We start from the raw sequence: 23124 nt of genomic DNA on the forward strand, positions 1-23124 counted from the left end.
CAGTTTGTATACATGAGGCAACGATGGGCAAAAAAGATTAATTCAAGGCAAAGGATTACTGGGGGATATGTGGCAGAACAGCCTTTGTCAGTGGGCTGGTGGAACTTGAAGTCCAAAACATCTGATGGACACCACGTTGGGAAAGGCTGGACAAGGTGGACCTTTAGTCCGATCCAGCACGGCTGTTCTTTTATTTTTAGCTCTGCAGCCCTCACAACCATCCTGTAAGGTAGGCCTGTAGGATTATTCCCATGCTGCAGAATGGGGGATGGTGAGGCTGTGGCTGAGAGTGGCTTATCTAGGACTAGGGATGCGCTTGAATTTAGCAAAATTTGTATTTGACACGGATTTCCTATCTATTCACTTTATCTTTTGGTCCTTGCAGATTGGGGTTTTTTTTAGTGGTTTTCCACAGCTGAAGAGGATTTTTTTTAAAAAAAAAACATTCACCTCAAAAACATCAATACTGATATTTCCCTCAAAATATGAACTGATATTTCATTTAAAATATTGATATTTTGAAAAATCTATGAAAAAGCGATGTTTTTTAAAATACTGATATCAATATTAATATTTTTGTGGGGGGAAAACAAATTGGTATTTACAGTATATAGTGAACATTGATCCCTGATGAAGCAGTACTGGAAATGCGATGGAGCGAAAGCCAAACCAGCATTGAAAAGCAGATCCCATCCCTGTGTAGGACCATGTAATCTGTTCATGGCTAAGGAGCACTTTGAACCAAGGACATCCCAGGACTTTCTATTGACCACAAGCAAACACGCCAGCTCTGTTTCTAGCAAGGCACACTCTTTGAACAGCAAGGATGTGTTGCTTGAACTTGCATTTGCAATCCCAAGACCAGGTCAACATTGTGACCGAAAGGCACCTTGGGCTTTATTATTTATTTATTTATTATTTCAACTTATATACCGCCCTTAGCAGAATAGCTCTCAGGGCGGTGAACAAACAAGATAAAATACAACATATCATAGTAAAAAATCACAAAAACATGTACAAACAAACAACAGAAAGCACAACAAAAACGAAATACAACACAAATTAAGAAGGATACGTGTTAAAAGTAGAAAGATTAAGAAAATTAAAAGATTAAAATGCCTGGGAGCATAAAAAGGTCTTTACCTGGCGCCAGAAAGATAGACGTGTAGGCGCCAGGCGTACCTCTTCGGGGAGGCTGTTCCACAACTCAGGGGCCACCACAGAAAAGGCCCTAGATCTCGTAACCACCCTCTGGGCTTCCCGATGGGTTGGTACCCGGAGGAGGGCCTTAGATTCTGAACGAAGTGAACGGGTAGGTTCATAGCGAGAGAGGCGTTCCACAAGGTATTGAGGTCCCACGCCGTGTAAGGCTTTATAGGTCAAAACCAGCACCTTGAATCTCGCCCGGAAGCAAATAGGAAGCCAGTGCAGACGCGCCAGGACAGGTGTTATATGCGAAGACTGACTGGTCCTCGTCAATAGTCTGGCAGCCGCATTCTGCACCAGCTGAAGCTTCCGAACTTTAGCAACGCTCCTCTCCAGATTTTGAAGGAAGTTTCAACACAAGTGCAGCCTTTGCTACACTCAGATTGTTTTCCAGATTGCCTTTCCTTGCAGTGCTGTAAACACTGACAAAATCAATTCTTTGTCAAGAGGACAGGCATGACAGCGGGGAACTGGCAGGCTCCCAGAAGCCATCAGACAGATGACATGGAAAGGGGAGAACGGGAATCATGAGGACCTCAGATCAGAAGGGCAGATTGGGGAAACACACATCAGCTGTGTGATGATTCCCAAAACATCGTGGCAGTAAGATTAAAAAAATAACCTAGTTTCCTTTGAAACAATAACCATCTTCTGGTGTTACACTTTCAGAGTAAACAGGAGAGGTGGGTTGATGCGGACAAGCACGCTAGTTGCCACTCCAGGGGGGGAGCATCCAGGAGCATAGAGCGCTCCTGCTTCAGAAGTTCATCTTCCACGAATTAGTAGAGAATGATTGGGGGGGGGGCACTCAGTTAGGGTGTTTGTCCCCACTGCCGCCTCACATATTTATTCTACTCTTAAGGATAACACCTGAAGAGGGCTAATGATCCAGCACTGCATTTATTCTCTCATCAGTTCAGCAATGGTTATGTGGATTCAGCCAGTGTTTTAAGTACGATGTCCAGATTTGCTGACATTAAATGACAGCGTGATCAGAGTTAGGAGGGGAAACCTAAGTAGTGCATAGAGGCTCGTTCCCATTTTAAACTTGGTGGGGGACACACTGCCAAGCTGAACAAAGGATGGTTTGCAGAAGCATATGGAAAAATTAACCCACTTTTCACCATTGTTATTAAATGACCTGAAGCAGGGGATGAAATGCTTCCAGCCAACTGGGCATTATACTTTACATTTCCTCCCTCACTTAACATATTTAAATTTAAACTGGACAATAAAGGCTGTCTGATTTCCTAAATCAGGATGCTCAAAACTAGCAAGACCAGGGAGTAAATTCTGAGGTTGGTGGGCAGCGCTAGAGAAGTCCAGAGGCTCCACATCAACCAAATTAGGCCCCACCAAAAAACTAACCAATGGGCTGAAGTCCCATCTTGCCATTACGGTTGGAGGCGACTGCTGTGCAATAGTGCCCTCTTGTGGCCACTTTGCAAAAGAACTACAGGGATTTGGTGAAAAGATCTAATTCCTATCAAAAGTTACGTTATTAGAATACCATTCATGCCCACCCCACACTTCTTTTAAAATAAGCACTTATTAAAACATACTCTAGCTCGATGCTTTAACTCTGTGCCTAACAGAAGGCAACAACGTTTTGTTTAGAGCTGTGCAACAAACAGCACTGGTTCATAAGATTCACTTCATGCTCATAAAATCAACATTTAGCCCCAAACTATAACACACTTAGGAGAATATCCTTTTTTCAAAAAAAAAAGAAAAAAAAAAGGCCAACACGCCAGGATGACAGTGGCAGGGGAGAGGGATGGAAACCTTCACCTGACTTTATCCTAACAACCTGGTACAAATATATATGGCAAAGTGCTCTGTGCAAGAAACTGACCTATGCAGTTTGGTGCTCAAGAGATCGGAAACTGCCAGAGAGCTTTGAATCTATTCCTTTCTTTTATTCCTGCAGCACAAGGGGGACTAGCCCCTCTGCGATCTCAACACACACTCTTTCGGAAGGATTCGGTCACGACAGCTCCATCTTCTACTCCTCTGTCTTCCACCCCACCCATTATTTCTCTTTGTGGACTGTTTAAGCTGGCTACGTTCCTTTACTGTTTTGTTTCCTGTTAATATTCTTGTTTGTTTGATGTGTTAGGTGGTAATGAAACTCTAAAACTTTTTTAAGAAAAACAAAAGTCCAACACAGATAGGTGTGGAACTGCTTGCATTGCAGCAACATCAGGAACTGCAGGTGCTCAGGATCCCACTACTACTTGTTCATATACACTAGATCCTCCAAGAGTCACAGAAGCACCAAAGACAAGACATAAAATGATGAGCTGCCCAGTGATGTCAGCGTTTGCAAGATTTTTTTGTGTTAATTTCAAAAAGCATTTATGGGAATGGGCTGTTTTATTGCTATTAGTTATTATGCCATTGTTTTATCAGCTATATTGGTTGATTATTGTAAATGCATTTTGTAAGCAGCCCTGGTTTGGACAAAATAAGCAACAAAAACAAAAGGCTTCCAGTTATTTTTGAAAGGAAACAAATTACCTTTCAATCACAGCCACTGTCTTCACATACCTTCTTCTCAGAAACGTGTAACTAATTTTATTTATTTCTTAAATTTCTATCCCACCTTTCTTCCATCATAGAAATCCGAAGTAGCATACATGTGGCTCCCAGGCAGTCTCTCATCCAGGCACTGACTGGACCCAGACCTGCTTAGCTTCAAGCAAGGTGGTGGCCTCAGGTGCCTTCAAACCATAGCCTGGGAACGTCCCAGAAATGCATATCCAGAACTTTTCAGGATGGCTGCAACGTTATGCCAAACCATCAGCTGAACAAGTTGTCATTTAGAAGCCAAACCAGAGCATGAACTTTCAGACAAGCAAACTGTGGTTTAACAACACTTCTCTGCTGCTGTTTTTCTGCTTGCTCTGGGTGCACTAGAAGTGTCTGGAGGGACAGCAATGGCTAAATTGCTACCTGTCAATTCACACCAATTCGTTGTTAGCACAACCCACGGTTTCCAAGTCAACTTCAAAACCAGTGTTTCCATTTCTGGTTTACCAGTTACAAACTACAACTTGGTTATGGTGTCTGAATTAAGCCTATTGCAGTTTGACTACTCACAGAACACACAATCCCCTACCACCACATTTTTGTCCAGCATCAGAGAGTGTCAAGCTGGAAAATGATGTATGCTTTCAAAAGCAGAGCCACAATGAACTATTTTCCCCCAAGACAGCTTCAGGAGAGAGGTATGAAAGGACCACTACCAGTTTCTCACACAAATGCCCATTATCCTTTCAAATATTTAAAGGCAATTGACTTAAAAGTTGTAACTGAGCAATTAAAGAGCTCTGGAGAACTAAAAATCAATACAGCCAGAGAGTCTGCAGGCAAAGTCCTTGGAAACAAGCTTGCAACCAGAGCTTCATAAAAACAAAAGGCTCATCTTGGCCAGCCTTCCTATGTAGCAGAGTAATCACATGGTGTCCCCACCTGTACTGGTGTCATGGCCCTCGTGGAGAGTTCTTGGCAGAATAACCAGGAGGAGGAGGAGGAGGACTGGGATCCTGGGGAGGTACCTAGTGGGCTGCAACGAGAGGGGGCTGAAACAAAAGGCTTCAGCAGTTTTGACAGTGACAGCTCCACCCCCTTAGTTCCAGCTACATCTGAAGAAGGTCTGTCTGGCAGTCAGCCAGCCCCTATCCTGCCTTTCAGCCCTGCCTTGCTGCTCAAGCCATCACTCGCATCTCTTCCCAAGAAGGAATCACAGGCTCAACCAGAGGCAGTGTCAAAGGAGGATCTGGCTGAAGTGTCTCCACCCCTGTCACCAAGGACGCTCCAGCAGATGCGCAGGTGCAAGCAGATAGCACCTGCTTTTCAACCTGTTCAGAGGAGTGCCTGCTTGCTAATCTTCCCCATCCACATAGAAAGCCTGACCTGAGCTTACTTACAGGGTCTCAAGGGGCGTGCCTAATTGCTGCAACAATATCTTAGCTTGAGTAGTCATGCCTAATTAAGCTGTGTAGAGATGCAGAGTCCTGTGTAACCCTGCAGCTGATCTATGAAAAGCTCTAAGCTGAGATTCCACATTAAATATAACAGAGAAAAATACACCCAGTGAGTCTGAGTCTGAATCCAAAGGGGCTGGCCGGGGCAACTGGTCACATGAGCAAGCCTTCCCTTCTGAGTAGCTTTTAACAAAGAAAGTATTTCTAACAGTGAGAAATGTGCTGCCTTAAAGGCCAGTTATTTGAACCACAGATTCATTTGGTTCTTCTGAATGATGGCGACTGTATACTTGGCTGAATGAACACCAAATGCAGACAAGACTGAGGTTTATAATGGTTGGCAAGTCTAGGGATTTATGGAGCCTTTCCATTACCGGCAGGCTCCAGCCCCTCTAGCTGGATATGTCCACACGTTTTAAGTCCATTTGAATTCAACAATATGCACGTATGTGGGTTGTCACAGAAGCCATGAATGCAGCTACTCACCTGCGACTTGCATAGTTCCTCTTAATTTTAATTCACACAGACCAGGAAGGCTCATTCCTGACAACATCCCTATTATTTTGTTTTATTTATTACATTTATATCCCACCTTTCTTTTCATGACAGAATCCCAAGGTGGCTTACATAGGGTTCCCAGGCGGTCGTCTCCCATCCAGGCACTGACCAGACCTGACCCTGCTTAGCTTCAGCAGGGCGCTGGCCTCATGTGCCTTCAGACCATCGCCTGGGACCAATCCCTAGTCATGGTAGCCAGCTGCTGAACACAGCTTACCAGGCACGCTAGCAGCAGCTGCCCTGTTCTAAAGCAACATCATGAACACTTTGGTTTAAAGGAGGCACTTCTAATTGGCCACAGTCAGCAGAGTGATGCGAGGACCTCCCTTTAGTTCAGGTTGGAGTGACTGCAGGAACTACTCTCTACGAAGGGTTGGAGGCTAGCAAGCGTGGCTGACTACTAATACATAGCAGATACTAGGGGAAAGAGAGATCACAGCTGCATCTCCGCAAGTAAGAGATGACAGGTAAGCTGGGTGTGTGGGTAGCTGTGGCCTCCCCTTCCACACTTCATGAGCTATGAAGTATCCCAGGACAAAGGTATATACGCTGGTGGGCCAATAAAAAGCAGGAAGGCAGGAAAGCCAAGCAGGGAAAGGCCAGGAGGCAAATTTTGCATATTGATTAGAAATTACCGTCTAGATATTTTGATCACCGTCTCTAGTTCGTTTTCTTTGATTTGTAATCTGGGTGACTGTACCACTTCCAGTTACCCAACTACTCCAAGAGTGACACATAATTGCCCAGAAAATGAAAAAGGGAGAACAAACTATTAAAAATGTTGTTTTACCATAAGGATGTTCTCACATTACGTTCAGGGAGCGTATCATCTGTGCACACAATAGCTGAGCTCTACAAATCAACATCTGTACACTCTTTCACATAAAAACTTGGACACGTGTACAGACAGCTTGTACTTGTGCTCAGTGTAATGTGTGAATAAGCCTTGTATGCATTCCTAACGGAAAACATGGTGCCAATTAGGAAGATGGCCGGCTGAAACCCAGGAAGCTGCCTTAACATAACACAAGAGTCCATCTGGCTCAGTACCAACTGGCAGCCAGAATTTGAGACGGGGTCTCTCCCGGCCCTCCCTTGAGATGCTGCAGATTGAACCTGGAAACTCCTCCATGCTAACCGTGTGCTCCACCACTGAGTCACAGCCCTTTCCCCCTTCATTGTGATAACAACACAATAAAAAAACAAGGTTGTGGAAGCTTAGAAGGTAACTCACATGCCATTTCTGGAAGCTTCTATAAAGCCACTGAGAAATAAGCAAGCAGGATGGGAAGTCTATGACTAGGCAGAGACCTCCTACATAAAATCATAGGACTAGATGGGACCTCAAAGACATCTCACATAGCAAGCAATGCCATCCAGACCACAACATTCCACAGTTATATAATGGGTGTACCCACTGCCAGCTCCAAGGCACCCTCCATGGGTTCCTCTCCCTCATTGAGTCTACCTCCTCACTGCCATTATCACCAACTGCTCTTCTTCCTCAGCATGGCTATCACCTGTTTGCTGGCCAAGCACAGAGCCAATCAGCAAGCAGGCAGTGGCATCTCCTGATCCTCCTGTCCCCTTTCAGGAGGTACCACCGCTATTGTGTGTGCTAGAATGAACAGACAAGCAGGCTGCAGTGGTGAAGAAGAGGAAGAAGAAGAGCAAGTCCACGGGACTCTTGACAATGGGCCTCCAGTTGGGGTGCAGGCACTTGGAAGATGCCCAACCATGCCGACTTTTGACACCGGTTCTGGGAAGACCACAGCAAGTGCTTACATAGAAAATTCCCTGAGGTGGCTTTAAGACAGCATGCTGCAGGAGAAAATTAACAAAACCCCAGGTGGATTAGGAAAGGTGATATTGCGCCGGGGGGGGGGGGGAGATTCCTTCTGAATCCTCAGATTTAGTCTGCAAGCAAAAAAAAAAGCCCAATGGAGTTTTATTGGGCACCAATCTTGAACACCCACATCCCACATCACATTTCTAATTGTGGCAGACTTTGATATCCCTGTTTAAGGGGAGGGGGGATGGGGAGGAAGCAGTGGGAAGTAAACAGCTTTCTACCCTTTAGGGGCCACTAAGAATAGAACTGTCAGCCTCCCCCACCCTACTAACCTCCAGAAGTTTTGCACTGCAACTCCCATTACCCCCAGCTCAGCTCGGCTGTACTATTTGATACTTCTCCTACCAAATTATAGGATCTCATTCATTTAAGGACCACAAACAACCCACAGTTCTATGCTGCCATTGCTTATTATCCCACCATAATTAAGCTATATTCAGGCATATCTTTTAAAATGAAGCTCACCTGCTCCTAACAAAACGGACACTGGAACCAATTCCTTAGGGAGGTAGTGGGCTCTCCAACAATGGAGGCATTCAAGAAGCATCTGGACAGGCACCTGTTGGGAATGCTTTAATTTGGATTCCTACATTGAGCAGGGGGTTGGATTCACTGGCCTTCCAACTCTATGATCCCTTCCAACTCTATGATTCTATGAAAAGAAAAATCTGTTGCCTTCCCTTCCTCCTGACAGTCTGGTGTCAAAGCAATGGACATTGTTCTCACGAAAGCAATCCTAACCCAGTACCAAGAATATGAGAGAGGGGCAGCGTCCTACTCACCCACAGGGATTGTAAAGTCTTCAAAAAGTTTGTGCAGTAATAATACTCCATTGTCACAAGAGAAGAGGGGAACGTTAAGAGCAATTCCCGCTTCCCTTTGGTTTGGTCTTTTAGTGGAAAGTTATAAGCGAATCGACCAAATTAAAGGCAACATGAATAATTCAGAGAACAGCTCAACAGGATGAAAGACGCCACACGCCGCCTGTCTCTTTAAACAGGTGGGGCTGCTGGCGCTGGAGCGGCATCTGAGCCACAAAGGTCACATGACTCCAAAGTGTTGCCCATTTCCATTAGCCAACAGCAACTGGAAGAACACCAGCAAGAGTATATCTGCAGCGTATACTCTTTTGCACCTCCAAATATACTTGCAACCAAAACGTTTTTTAAAAGCATTACGCTGAATGACTGCATTAATATGGCAATGGAAGCAGCAGTAGCTTTGTGGCTGACTGATCTCATTTCCCTTGAGCTGCATACCACAAAAGGGAGGGAGAGAGAGAGAGAGAGAGAGAGAGAGAACAGGCTTAGTATAAAAAATACTTTTCGAATTAAAGAGGAGGATAAAACAATTCTGCAGCATCGAATTGTTCTGCATTCCTTGCTGGTCATGAACAGCACTTGCAAACTAGGTAACAACAACAAATCCTACAAATTATTCATCAGCAGCTCTGTGATCCTTAGCAGTGTTGCTTCTAAACAAATGGCTGGAGGGCGGGGAAGGAGGGAGGGAGAAATGGAGCAGGTCTGTCACCTCTCAAGATCTCAGACGTATGAGAAGAGGATCTAGGATGCTGCTGCAACTCACTTACAGTGGGAGAAAGCCTCACTGGACTTACTGGGACTTACTTTTGAGTAGACATGTACAGGGCTGCACTGGCAGCCTACCTTTCTGACATAAAAGTAAATGCTGCAAATCAGTATCAAGACCTCTGCACATGAGTTCGGGAGCAGCTGTTTTAACAACAGTCTAGGAGGAGCTGCCACGCTGCTTACGAGGCCTTCATCTACCCCAACAGATCAAGGGAGCAGCATGGCAGCAAGACTTTGCAGATCAGACTTGTTGTGGGGAGGCCATGGCAAAAGGCGGCACTGCCTATATTGTTTTTTAGGTGCAACCAGGTGACAGATTGGCTCTTTCTAGAGCTAGGATTTTGGGAGGGAATCTGGACTCCCACAAAGATTAAGTCCTGCTGTGATTGAATTCATCTCCTTCCATCAGCCAATCCCACTGAGCATTGCTGGGTTCACAGTGCAAAGAGGACCGTGTACTTGATGTACAGAAGCACAAATGGGAATACCACCTGCCTTGCCCCACCCTCCAGCCCTGGAAGCCTTCCAACGCAGCTTCTTTCAGAAGACTTTCTGGCCCTTCGGGTTGAGCTATGGGGGTTCGGGGGATGGAAGAGATTTCTGTATCAGCTTGGGGGCTAGTTTTTTAAAATATTCTTGCTTTGGCTTTGTTGTTGAGCTTTGTGCTCATTTATGCTTTGATGTATAAATTTTAATTGCTGTAAACCACCCAGATAGCTTCAGCTAAGAGCTCAGGCTCTCACTTGCAACCTGTCTCTTTCCAGGAGAAGAGAGGATTGTTCCAAAATCCGCAGAAGCCTCTGATGCTCTCGCTGTCTGTCTGCACTAGAAGAGAGCAGAGGCTGGAGCCAGGATTCTTCCACATGGAAAGCTCACTAATAGAGATCCTGCATGTATAATCTGTGGCCCTCCAGAAGTTGTTAAGACTCCAAATTGCATCAACCCGCCCTGGGCTCCTGCTGGGAGGAAGGGCGGGATATCAATCAATCAATCGATCAATCAATCAAATAAAATAAAACCCCATCCAGCATGGCCAATGGACAGAGATTATGGGAGTTTCTGCTTCTCAAACAATATAAAAATCCTCATAATTTCTCTTTTCAGCAATGTATCTGGTGCACCATTACTATTAAAACAGAAAAATAAAACCACACCTTTGTCATTACTCCTCCACCTAAAGAGATGGAATGTCATATTGTAATTAAGGTATTTTAAGGGATTAGAAACTGGCTGTTATTTCAAGGGTATGGCTCAACCTATTGTTTTAAAAGGTGGGTTCTTTTAAAAAAACAACACACCACACAGAATATTCTGAGTGATAAGGCTTTAAAGGAAACAAAAATTGGTACATCGCCCAGAATGAATGGATAAAATGCTGAAAAGCCCAGGCAGTGGTGCCGTTTAAGGCTGACACAAAGCACAACCAAATGCAGACATCTCTGAAAACGCTATGCTAACATGCTTGGATCCTATTAGTAAGATTCTCACCGCTATATACAAGTGACCAATTCACTCAGAAGATAGTAAGCCAGAACTTTACACTGCCCACTAATTTTTCAAACTGGGGCTCCACCGAGGCTTATCAGGGCTCTACAACAAGAAGACTGACAGTCACAGACAAGATATCAGACACCAGCGTCACTGATCTTCCCCTGTAACATAAAGCTCAAAGGGAAATTGGCTGTATTCTAGGGCACACTCTCAGGGCAACAATGAAGGCTCAATAAAGCTTGCATGCATCCCACACAGAGACTGAATCCTAGAAAACACTCCAGAATCATTTGCAACATGCAAGGGCTTCACAGCATGGATGTAGCATGAAAGAGTCCGCACCTCCCAAATTAATGGAGACCGGGGAGAGCCAGTGTGGCATAGTGGTTAGAGTGTCAGACTATGACCTGGGAGACCAGGGTTCAAATCCCCACACAGCCACGAAGCTCACTGGGTGACCTTGGGCCACTCACTGCCTCTCAGCCTCAGAGGGAGGCAATGGTGAACCACCTCTGAATGTTGCTTACCACGAAAACCCTATTCATAGGGTCACCATAAGTCGGAATCGACTTGAAGACAGTACATTTTAATTTCCCTGGTGTAGAACTGCATTGCTATCAGCCACTGAAAGCAGCAGTTTCCCGAACACAGCAATTCCTTCAGTTCCCACATGGTGGGGTTAAACACCCAGGTAGTCAGCAAGTCTTTGATTTAAAGCACACTTTTGAATTTGCTACTTGCAGGCACAACTTTGAAAATCTACCTTCATCAAGTGTAAGCACTTAAGCAGCAATTTATTAGTTACCACTAGTGTACCATAATAAATCAGATGCCATTTCTGTCCTGATAAATGACAGGACCAAATATACCAACTACCACCTCTGCAGTTTGTGCATCTGCATAGCGGAGTCTGAAATTCAAAAACAAAACACACAGTTTTGAAAAGGAAGCCAACCAATTCTGAGGTGGCAATCAAGTCAGTAAATCCAGAAATGTGACTGAGTGAACAAGATACTGCTCCCATTACAAGGGATGAAAGGAGCATTAAGGGACATCAGTGGCCAGTCACAGCTGGATCACCCACCTGGATATCATTCCCAGCTACAACTGATAGTATCCTTCCAGGGACAGGCAGTACTAGAGAGGACTGCTCATCTCAAAACAGTTCATTCCATTTCATGCATCCACTTAATTATAACCCACAAATATTCAGAACAAACTATCAGCCAGAATCTTTTAAGATGACACCAGGCTCGCCAAGTCTTACCTTAGAATGAAAAACTAACATGGCTCTTTCTCACATTTTGTATTCCAGCTCTCAAGAGGTTTTCTAGAGATAATGTAGGTTCAAAGCAGTCAGCTCAAAATATCTGATTGTCATTTAGGTTGTGGAGGTCCAGGTATACTCTTTAGATCTTTTCAAACAGAAACCCCTCCACCATGTTGTTGGGGGGGTTTTTAAACAGGAAAATGGTTCAACAGAAATTTCATGTTTCACAATATATTGATGGGAGGAGGGAAGAGTATTCAAGAAAACCTGTCTATTGGATAGCTCAAGATTAAAATACGCTTTTATCAGTAGAGCAAAGAACACCTTGTTTCACATGCTCAAGTCTCCTTCACTGTGCGGCAACTATCAGCTTTGCTGAGCTTGACATCCTCTTCTGACTTTATGCCATATTCTCCCCCATCCCAGCCAATCACATGATCACAGGATGCATCAACATCTTTGCATGGAAATGTGTGCATGCAGCCTGCTGATACACAACAGAGAGTATCTGACCCTCTAAAACCAAATGCAGGGAGACACCATAAAGACAAACTATAGCTCTTTCCACATTAGGCTGGAATGATGGAGCAAGCAGGGGTCAATGAGCATCCTCTTCTAGGGTCAAATCAAGCCATCTGTGTCTTGTCTGGGGAAGGCTCACCTGTCCCTGAGCATGCGCCACAGAGCAAGGACCCCTGCTCTAAGGGTTAGGCAGCTCACTGCCACATCTAAACCCAGGAAATTCTCCTTCCATCAAGCAAATGCTGCATAAAAGACCATGGCACAGACAAAAGTGTATCTGCATGTATAGCAAAATGTGCTGACCATTTTGGGGGCAGTGAAGTTCTGAGATCTTCATCACACCACACTTATACAACTAGTTTTACAGACTTCCTACAGACTAGGAAGAGATCCTACCGCTGCCCAGTGGTCTGTTCTTTTATCTCTGTAAAAACTGTGACTCCTCCACTGTGTAGAAAGGTAGGGAGAATTTTTCACTCTTGAGCCACTGCAGTCCTGCTTGGCCCATTCTTTTTCAAGGTCGTCCTAGAGAGAGATACTTAAGATAAAATATTCACAAAAACCAAGAACTTGCTTGTAATGCACCTGTCTTTGCAAAGTTTTTACACCTACTGCTGTGGAAAAGTGGGAGAAGCTGTGAGTTTGTCAGTCACACCTGCACAGCACATGCCACTGACTAATGCTGCATCCACAACAGCCCCTGTGGCAGCATCATAGATGATACTGTAACAAAACACCGTGGAACTGTCCACCCATCCCCTCCATTGCTCATTTCCAACAGCAGCCTTCTCCAGCCTGGTGCCCTCTAGATGTTGCTGGGCTACAATACCCATCATCCCTGACCACTGGCCATGCTGGCTGGAGAGTATGGGAGGTGGAATCTATCTGGAGGGCCACAGGTTGCAGAAGGCTGCCCTACAGGATACAAGCTCCACTCAAAGACCAGTTTTGTAAAGTACCTCTGTCCTTTCATGGAGGAAGGAGTCTTGCTGAGATGTGCTTCGTCTGTCCAGCCATCTGTTTGTACTTCCAGACAGGAAGCCTTCACAGGCTCTCCTCTGGTCTTGTCTTTCTCTTGCTCCTTTCCCAAAAGGCAAGGTCCCCCTCGCTCTGGACTGGCGGCCCTTTTCAGAGTATGAACGTCTGAAGTCTGACATGGCGCTGGCCAAACCAGATGTGCTGCTGCTACCTTCAGCTCTGCTCTTGTCAAGAGAACTCCCACTTACACCAATTTGCTTCTTATTTACCCCACTCACGTTGAAAGTTGTGCGCCAGTCATCATCTGCACACACAGCTGTCTGCTGCTTCAGGCTCACACCCTTCCCTGAGACTCCACCTGTGAACACCTGGGAAGGATGAAGAACAGAGCTAGCCTCTGATTCCAAGTCCATTCGAACAAGAGTGCACACCTGTGCATTGTAACTAGCGGGTTTTGCACTTTGGCGCCTTAACGGGAGGCTCTCTCCTGGCCCTTCATCAATAATGAATGTTTTTTTCTGAGTGCTGACTGGATCGACAGGTGAATTCTTTGGTTTTTCTGCAGCTGGCCTTCCCCAGTGAGGGGGGCTGAACTTCACATCTCTGGCTTTTAAAGGATTCAGCTCCTGGCTGCAGCTCTCCAAGATCTCTCTCGTGCTTGCTTGGAATTCTGTTGCATAGATAACCTGCCCAGTGCAGGGATGATCCTGTCCTTGTGGATCTCTCCGCTTATAACCACAAGGCATTTTATCTGCAGAATTTCTTTTTTGTGCCAATTTCTCCCAAGAAAGCAAGCTGCTGTCTCCATGAAGACTACCTTCTCTCTTGCCTTGAACCACAGAGGCCTTCTTAGAATCTTCTGTATATTCTGCCATCAGTGCATCAATGTCAAGAACTCTTGATCTGTAATTCTCAGAAGACTTCTCTTTGGCCGTGCCACGGCTATGGTCGCTACACTTCTTTTGCCCTAGATGCTCACTGCCCTGCTGAAGAAGCCTAAAGTAGGAAGGAGACTTTGGCTCTGAGAGATGGGGAGGCTCAACTTCTGTAACTCTCGCTTTAGCATCTTCTAGTCGCTTCTCAAGAGACATCCATTTCTCATCTCTTACCTCAGTTAGTGGATGTTTAAACGTCCCTTTCTTTGGCAAATCTGAGGAGTCACCTTCTCCCCCTCTTTCAGCCCGATTCTTGTTAAGATGCCTATCCAGAGAGTCTTGTGCATCTGAAAAACTTTTACTATATTGCTGACATGAGGGATAGGATCTTCTGGAATTGCTAGCATTGGAAGTAACCGAAGCATCTTCAGCGAGTGAAGAAATGTGTTTGCTTTTGAGAGGATCAAATACTTTTCCAGGGATATTTTCATTTTCACCAGGAATCTGGTAAGTAACAGCAAAATAGGTTGCCTTTGGCTCAGAGGGAGAGAGGTGGTTCTTAAGATCAATATCTGGACTGCTGGGAGAGATAACGCTCCCTTCCCATGACTCTACTCTATCTCTGTGTTTTGGGCTTCTCTTCGCAATCGATTGATCATAAAGTTGCAAGGAGTCCCTTCTGTCCAGTGCTTTTGCACTCTCTTGGCCCAGCACCCCAACTTCCTCAAACCTGGCAGCATCATGAGGCAAGGTTTTCCTTCGCCATCTTTCTGAAGCTTTTGGAGTAGAAACATTACGGCCCCTTCTCCTGACTGCCTCTTCTGCACTGACCTGTTGAAATCGGTGTCCTTCAGCTCTGTGGCCCAAAACACGCCCTTCTTCTTGGGTGCCGTGTGCAGTCGGGCATGTCCTTAACCGTAATGCTTTAGAGTCTTCCTCCACATAAGTTCTCATAGGGTCTGCACTCTGGAGGGGAACCTTGCTGCTGAGCTTTTGCCACAGGTAAGGGGTAGTCCCACAAAGCAAAGACTGGCTCTCGTGCTCACTGGTAATGGGTGAAGTAATGTTCTGACCAACATTTGCACTGGCTTCAAGGTCATCTGTCCTGACTGGTCCTGCTTCAAAACTCTCAGGGAAGCATTTCAGCATTTTGGAACCTTCTATGTTACCAGCAAGGACAACTTCACTTTTTCTTTTTTCTATTCCTGAAGATAGTTCAGAGGCTTCATCATCTGTTCTCCCTGAATCCTTGTTTTCATTTGTGAAATATGAACCTTTTGCAGCTGCATGCTGCTGTCCAATCAGATTTTTATCTAACTCAGTTGCTTGCTCATGGAAAACATGCTGACCATAGGAGACATTGACTTCTTTCAAAGTAGTTGTCTGTGTGGCAATTTCTCCTGTATCTTTCATTTTGGAAACAAAGCAGTCATCTTTCCAGCCATCACCCTGAATGTCAAGGTCACATGGCCAAGAAGCACCCACAGCACTCCCAACAGTTTTTCTCCTTTCTTTCAAAAAATTCCTGCTTCGTAGGGTTACAGCCTTATCTTCAGGCACAGCTGCAATAGCCTCACTTTGCACCCTTTCGCCAACTGTCTGGAGAATTTCATATCTTGGCTCTATCCTTTGGTACATTAATGAGTCCTCAGTGGGTTTTTCACATTTCTCCTTTTTAGTTGGTATTTCCAGTGTCTGAGGAACTTTGACTTTGTTTAGAACTTTTGCATTTCTGTGTCTTTCTGTATCCACTGATACATCAGGCTGCCTGGTGGGCCCTCTCTTCGAGATTTTAGTTTCCCAACCTTTCTCCATCCATGATTCCCTGCAATGTCCCAACAGCCCCTCAGCAAGCTCATTCGTAGGCTGTAAGGTGGACTCAGCTTCAAAGTGATCAGCAGCTATATGGTGTCTTTCCACATTGTGCTCAAACATTGTTGCTCTGACAGTTTTAACAAGCGCATTTTCTACAGAAGACTTGGAATATGTTTTCATGTCATGCTCTGCAACCAAAGCAGGACTTTCACCCTGTAGAGTGATATTTTGCCTCTCTTTGGCAAAACTGCCATCCCTCTCAGGATGCCCATCCATAAGTGGCATTCTTATGGGCTGCTGTAGCTTCCAGGGAGTTGCAGCCACACAGGCTTCTCTAGAATCTGTTGCATGCAGGGGATGTGTCTCATCCTGAAACAAACAAGAACAACGAACAATTAAAAAGTGTTTTAGAGCACTTCTAAATGACATCTACCACATATATAGCATTTTTCTAGCAATATTTAAAAAATCATGAGAGTGATCTTGTAATATCCCTTGATTTAGCACTCCAACTCAGAGGCTTTGGGTTTAAAGGGGCTCACGGCATTAAAAAAAACAAGAACAACATCCCAACAAATAGCTTTTGGACTGAAAAGTTATAGCAGAAGTTAACATGCAGTGAAATGGAACTATATCCCTCGAATATAACTACTATATCACTCTGATTTGGAAGATGCATAGTTTCATCCTGGAAGATTCAACCTAGGGCAAATTCCTGCTGAGCCCAGTAGGGCCAATGCAAGCAGCATGGCTGACTTTGGCTTTTAAATGTGTTCTTAAATTTGTATATTTGTTTTTATGTTTTAATAGTTGTAAACCGCCCAGAGAGCTTCGACTATGGGGCGGTATACAAATGTAATAAATAAATATATAAAATAAATTTCCACAGTAAGCATCTTCCCATGCTCCTTGTTGCCAACACAGCACCATGTGAGCTTCTACACTGCCTGCCACAACTGGAGAGTAGGGTGCACTCTGAAACTAGAGTACTGATTGCTACTGCCTATCCTGTCAATGTCTGCTTGTCTGGTGCTGCTGGCTGAGTGGCTGTGTGCTCATGTCTTCTACCTCCAAACCACGCCCATGCCTAACCCATCCCACCTTTTAAGAGCTCTGTCTATACTCAATGATCCTAACTTCTTCCCTCCAATAACGACAGGCCCAAAGTAGCATTGGAAGGGGAATAAAGGCCCCTCCCTTGGGGAAGGAGCCATGGACTCAGAAGTGAAGAAACTTCAGGAGCACTTGCTAAAGGTAAAAATGTGGAAAGCTGATCTCAGTTATCATTACAAGGACATAATCTCTTCTCAAGCATTATAAACACCACATTGCATTTCTTCTTCCTCCCGTGACTACTGAAGACCTTCCTCTTCCAAGTGTTTTAAGTAGAGACCTTATCCCAGTCTGTGTCCACGTGGAATTGCTTTTTAATATGTAATGTTTTTAAAGTTTTTTTCAAAGATGTTTTTAAAGGTTTTTTTTAAAAAAGATGTTTTTAAGGATTTTTTGTTTTAATATGTTTTTTAAGGTTATTTTGTTTTAATGTATTTTAAAGTCTGTTTTTATGATGTTTTAGAGTTTTTGTAGTGCCTGTGCCATCCTGGGCTCCTATTGGAAGGAAGGGCGAGATATAAATCTAATAAATAAATAAATGATTGTTAACTTCTTGTTTTAAAAAGCCCCTTCCTTTTTATCCAATATTTGCTTTAAGAAAATATTAAACAACTCTATTAAACTGTTATTTTTCTTCATAGTAAAACTGAACAAAATTTCATAACTGAGTACAACACGAACCTGTCTGGAATCTGATAGAAATATACTAAGATATGGCAAACGTTAGCTAACTGCTATTTAAAAGCAAAATTATCAAGAACACCTTTATTTATACATAAAAATATACCTTTCCATGCTCCTTGTTGCCAACACAGCACCATGTACTGTACAGAAAAACATTTTGAAATATGTATCATTATGGCAAATTAAATGGGCTGGGAGATTACACAAAGCTCCCTACTCTCGCTGTGCTATGTTTAGAGAGAGTTAATTAATGGCATGACAATTAAAACAAACTAGCATAATTCACTGGAGAAAGAAGAGAGACAGAGAACACACTGGTACAAGACTACTTAAAAGGCGTTTTACTCTCTTATGCATAAAACAGCCATATGCACATAAGCCAAACATCCCTAAGAAATATGATTTCTCTGTGTTGCCTAATTCAGCAAAGGAATTAGCAAGCTAAACTAATTAGGATTAGGCCATTCTTAAAAACCACAAGGTCCATTTCTTGACTGGCCATACCATATGGCCAAGCAGGGCCCTACGTAATGCCTAAATAGACTTCTGTTTTGGAGAACCAAACTCTTACGAAGCTCTCTCACCTCTTGCACACCTCGCGTTTCACTAACAGACTTCATGTTCAATTCAGACTGTCTCTCAGGCTTCGTTTCCCCAGCAGTCTTGGGGTTGGAAAACCTGTTTGGAAAGATTCCACATAGTTAAAAAGGAAAAATGTGGTGAAAGTAACAAAATTTTCAGCCATTTGCTCCAACCGGTACATCAGACGTACAGGTAATCAGCACTTATTTTCTAACATACTTCCAGAAATTCAAAAGAAGCTTTTCATAAAGGTCACTGGAAAAATTAAATTTAATAGTAATACTTCTATACAGGCACACACGAAAAACTCTGATTCCAGTCTTACTGTTCTGCCATGACGAGGTGCTAATTGGTCTAACCCTGTCTGACCTCTGCAATGGATGTAATCAGGGCCCACTCTGGATCTAAACAGAGTTAGCGCAAGACATTGTGCCACCTGAGACTGTCTCAGTGGCCGCTTCTTTTCTCCCTTCTCTGGGGAACCTGATCCGCAGTGTCGGGGGCAGCCATGCGATGGCAGTGCAAGTGGGCAGGCAAGCAGGAGGGAGCGCTGGTAGCATCAGCCAGCTGGCGAACTGCAGCAGGCAGTCAGCCCTGTATCAGGAGATGGGACAGGCAGTCCACTACCTCTCCCCATCCAACACCTGAGCCATGAAGCTCATACGAAGAACACAGGAATACTGAATCAGACCCTTGGTCCATCTAGCTCAGTGCTGTGTACCCTGACTGGCAGAGGCTCTCTGGGGTTTCAGGCAAGGAACTCTCTCAGCCCTAACTGGAGATGCCAGTGGGGACTGAAGCTGGGACCTTCTGCATGCAAAGCAAATGCTCTTTCACTGAGCTATGGCCCTTTCCTCAAGTGACTCATGACAGGACTGGCCCAGAACCTCCTGCCACGCAGCCTTCTGCCTGGACCCACTTCCACCAGACCCTGCTCGAGTCCAGTAAACACACCGGATGTACCACCCATATGTTTCGTCTTGAGCGTCTCTGTGCTCAGATCCTTCTTGTACCAAGTGGCAAAATTGATTGGGCTCAAGCAGATACCTTTGTTAGTTCAGAATTGTCAAAGTGATCTTTCTTGCATCATGAATTTTGCATTATAAAAACAGTTGTTAATTTAAAAACCATTCCAAGAGCAGTTTAAAAAGAGACAACAGACTAAAAATAAATATTAATTTGAACTTGTGGAGATGACATCAAACTCTTTCATAACTTACAGTCTGGTCAAATCTGCAGAAAGAGGCCGTGACCGGAATGACTGGCGCAGGTTTCCTGGCCTGGCATCTGCATTTTCAGTAGTCAGTTCTTTGAGTCTCTGCTGGATGTTCAGAATTTTGTTTTCTTTCCCAGGACTTTCTGGGAGAGATTCAGCCCTCACCAGCGTTGTGCCATTTGCTAAAGCATCTGGGAAATTCACAGCTTTTTTAATACTGCCTTCCCTCAAGCTCTTGTTTTTGATGTCTGAGGCATTTGCAGAGTTTTCACTAAATGCACAAGTTCCCTTATGATTTAGTACCATCCTATCCTTAACAGATTGGCCTTTGCTACTGCATAGTTTTGTGCTTTTATCAGGAATTGCTGCAATATCCATTTCTCTCTCCTTTTGTTCATCTTGGCTTTTAAATCTCAACTCCCATAGGTATTTTCGGTCCTTTGCAGAGCCTTGACTCAAGCCTTTTGGAGTGTTCCGGCATAGAGACTCAACGACATTTGGAGAGGGATTCTGGATTTGCACAGTACTTTTGCTTTTAACACTCAGCGAGTCGGCAACCTGAGCGGCACTTTTCAAAGGTGACTTTGAAGAATCCACTCTGTTCAAACCTGCGGCTTCACTCTTGGTCCCCGTTTCAGATGGTCTGCCCATATTGCCAAAGCGAGCAATGAGGTTCCTGTCCTCGCTTTCAGATGGGCAAGATTTCCTTTGAACAGAAAAGTCTCGATTTTCAAATTTTGCTGTGAGATCCATGGACAGTGGCCGAGGTTTTCTAACCCATGATTTATCAGGAATAGGTTTTTCATCAGAAACATCAGACCCATGCTGCTTATAATCTTTTAACAATTCCAGGAAGATGGCAGACACTGGTCTCTGTTTTGGCCTCAGCTGAACCTCGCCAGCTAGACTGCTGCTCTGGTGCTTCTCAACAGCCCTTTCCTCAGCAGCACCTGAAATGCTCTCTTTTCTTTCCAGAGACCTGTGAGGGGTCCACGAGACTGGCTTGGGCTCTGAGGAAAAAGACAACTGCCTATGAATGACAGTCCCTTCAGGTTTTGAAGAAGGGAGCTGCCTCTCTTGGGCCTTTAAAGGGCTATAGTTTTTCTCAGGAGTTAACTTCATCCTGCTTCTCTCAGCACTTCTCGTTTCAAAAAGGATAACTGTATTAGCCTGCACACTGGAATAAACAGGCACATTTGTCACTAACTCACTAGTGTTTTTGCTCTCAATCAATTTTTGATCTACCAGAGGTGGAATGCTTCCACTTAAACACTTAGCATTTGTCATATCTTCAAAGTTTGGGGCCAATGCAGAGGGTTTGGGAGGGATGTTACCAGGTTTGACTGCTGGGATAGGAGGCTTCACCACTGCAAAAGTGTCCCAAGACCGCTCCCTTGAAAATGGTTTTGGAGCTAAGCGAGGCCTTGCAGCAGCTGGAGTCACAGTTGCTGGCCTCACAGGGTTGCTAGATTTGCTTCTTTCTTCCAGAATCTGTGGGGACACAGAACGTGGATGTTCATTGGGCTTGTTGCTTGTATCAGGAAGACAGCCAACAAAGGCGTGTTGCAGTGTTGCTTCGTTTGTGAGCTCACTTAGGTTGCTCAAGGACATTAGGGCAGAGCTGACTTCAACTTTTGTTGCCATCATGCTCATTAAACATCCAGGGGGATGACAAAGAACCCGTGAGGAAGAACGTGCTATAAAAAACAACATTAGGAGTTAATTCATGAGCAGAATAACCAGCTGGACATATTATGACCTATCAGAAGCATCAAGAATGGAATAGACGGCAAATCAATTCAACAAATGGAGATGAACAAGAGAACGTGGACGGCATGGACACAGAATGGGTTGGTGGTGACAGGATTCCAAGAATGGGTTTAATACCAGGTGTTACTTACATGGATTAATCTTTATTGAGAAATATTTTTGTGGGCAGCTATTGCCCACATAAATGATTTCCATGTGAAAAATGCAAGTTTCTCGGGGCAGATTCAGACAATCGGTACTCTCTTTTGCAAAAGCACTTCTTTAGTTGCACAAGTTGTCCCAACCCAGTCCCATTTTGCTACCTATTTCCACTTGATTCTCAGTGCACTGGGTTTTCATTATACCACAGCAAAAAAAATGGCTCTCTCAATTCAGGACCATGCAGGTTCAGAGGGGAACATATTCTTCTAATGAATTTGTTGTAGCAACTGGATTTATGTCCCAACTCTTTAACATCAAGCCTACAATACCTTTTCCAAAACCCATCCTTTGCACAAACCATACCTACCTTGGTCTCCCTGGCCCTTTTATAGCAGTGCCACTGGAAAAAGAGGGAAGCGGAATTTGGAGTCATTCTGTAGAGTGTCCTTTCCATGCATCACACAAAGAATGTCTGAAGAACAAAGAATGTTGCTATAATTCATTGGAGTGCTGCGCCTGTAAATAATAATAATAATAATAATTCTTTAAAAGGTAACATTCAGTAGTTTCAGCAAAATTAGAACAAACACACTCTAAGGCTCTGCAAGGAATGTTATCCAAAAGCTTTCTGAAACAAAGCTCTCAACAAAGCTATCTAATGGATATCTGGAGGTGCTATAAGCCAAAATATTACACTTTCCACTCATACGTCCATTAAACCTACCCAAGAATAGATCATATTTCATATGTCCCAAGCTAACAACTCAAACTGATTCGGTTCAAATACAGCCAAAAGTCTTTGCAGACCATGCACCAACAACTATGAGAATATTAAATAATCGTAAATGTAAACCATGGAGACTTAACAACAATATATTAATGAAAGAAGAAATCAAACAAGGGAATCAAGCATCATTTAGACCTATTTTCTCAGCAAAATGTATCACCTGAAGTGACCTGGTCGACTATTTGGGATGCAGCCGAAGCGTTCATCCTAATGCAAAAACTCTTCAGAGCTATATAAAAGATTTACTCAAAAGGAAAAAGACTTATTAAAAGGATTGGGGAAAAGGAATATGAGCATAGAAAAACACAAAAACCAGAAAACATGGACAACTGAACACTCCAAGACACTTTATCAAACAGCAGAGAAATCAGAATGCTATAAAAAGCAAATATGGTTTGAATACAATAAACCGTCCAAGCTACTGTCAAATTACCCAAAGGAAAAACAAGCCCAAACATTGATTCCATCAATTAAGTATAAAAATAGGACAGATAAATCTTCACAACAAAATTGCTGAACTATTCCAACAGTTTTAACAAGAGTTATACACTTCACAAAACCTGTCTGCAGAAAAAAATAGGAAAGATCTCCTCAGCTAGAACCTTGCCTAAAGTCTTAACTGAAGACTTTAAAAATGTAGAAACTTCCATAAATGAGGAAAAATACATAATTAAAAATGTAAA

General features: G+C 43.9%; 1 protein-coding gene across 12 annotated transcripts in view; it reads right to left on the reverse strand.

Moving 5' to 3' along the window:
• KIAA1671 (KIAA1671 ortholog) overlaps positions 1-23124 on the reverse strand; it is a 103546-nt gene that overhangs the window by 47310 nt on the left and 33112 nt on the right. For 7 of the 12 annotated variants that reach the window (XM_061603209.1, XM_061603211.1, XM_061603217.1 and 4 more), the window contains 5 exons: positions 22022-22170; positions 19748-21440; positions 18530-18623; positions 13440-16517; positions 12877-13005 (listed from right to left, as the gene is read on the reverse strand). In XM_061603209.1, coding sequence (XP_061459193.1) covers positions 12877-13005; positions 13440-16517; positions 18530-18623; positions 19748-21396 — 4950 coding nt within the window. In that variant the 5' untranslated portion in view covers positions 21397-21440; positions 22022-22170. Of the gene's footprint in view, positions 1-8387; positions 8441-12876; positions 13006-13439; positions 16518-18529; positions 18624-19747; positions 21441-22021; positions 22171-23124 lie in introns of those variants that run through there. The other 5 variants (XM_061603215.1, XM_061603213.1, XM_061603214.1 and 2 more) reach the window with 3 other exon arrangements.

The sequence above is a fragment of the Rhineura floridana genome, chromosome 19, assembly GCF_030035675.1.
Source record: "Rhineura floridana isolate rRhiFlo1 chromosome 19, rRhiFlo1.hap2, whole genome shotgun sequence".
In the NCBI taxonomy this organism is placed as follows: Eukaryota; Metazoa; Chordata; class Lepidosauria; order Squamata; family Rhineuridae; genus Rhineura; species Rhineura floridana.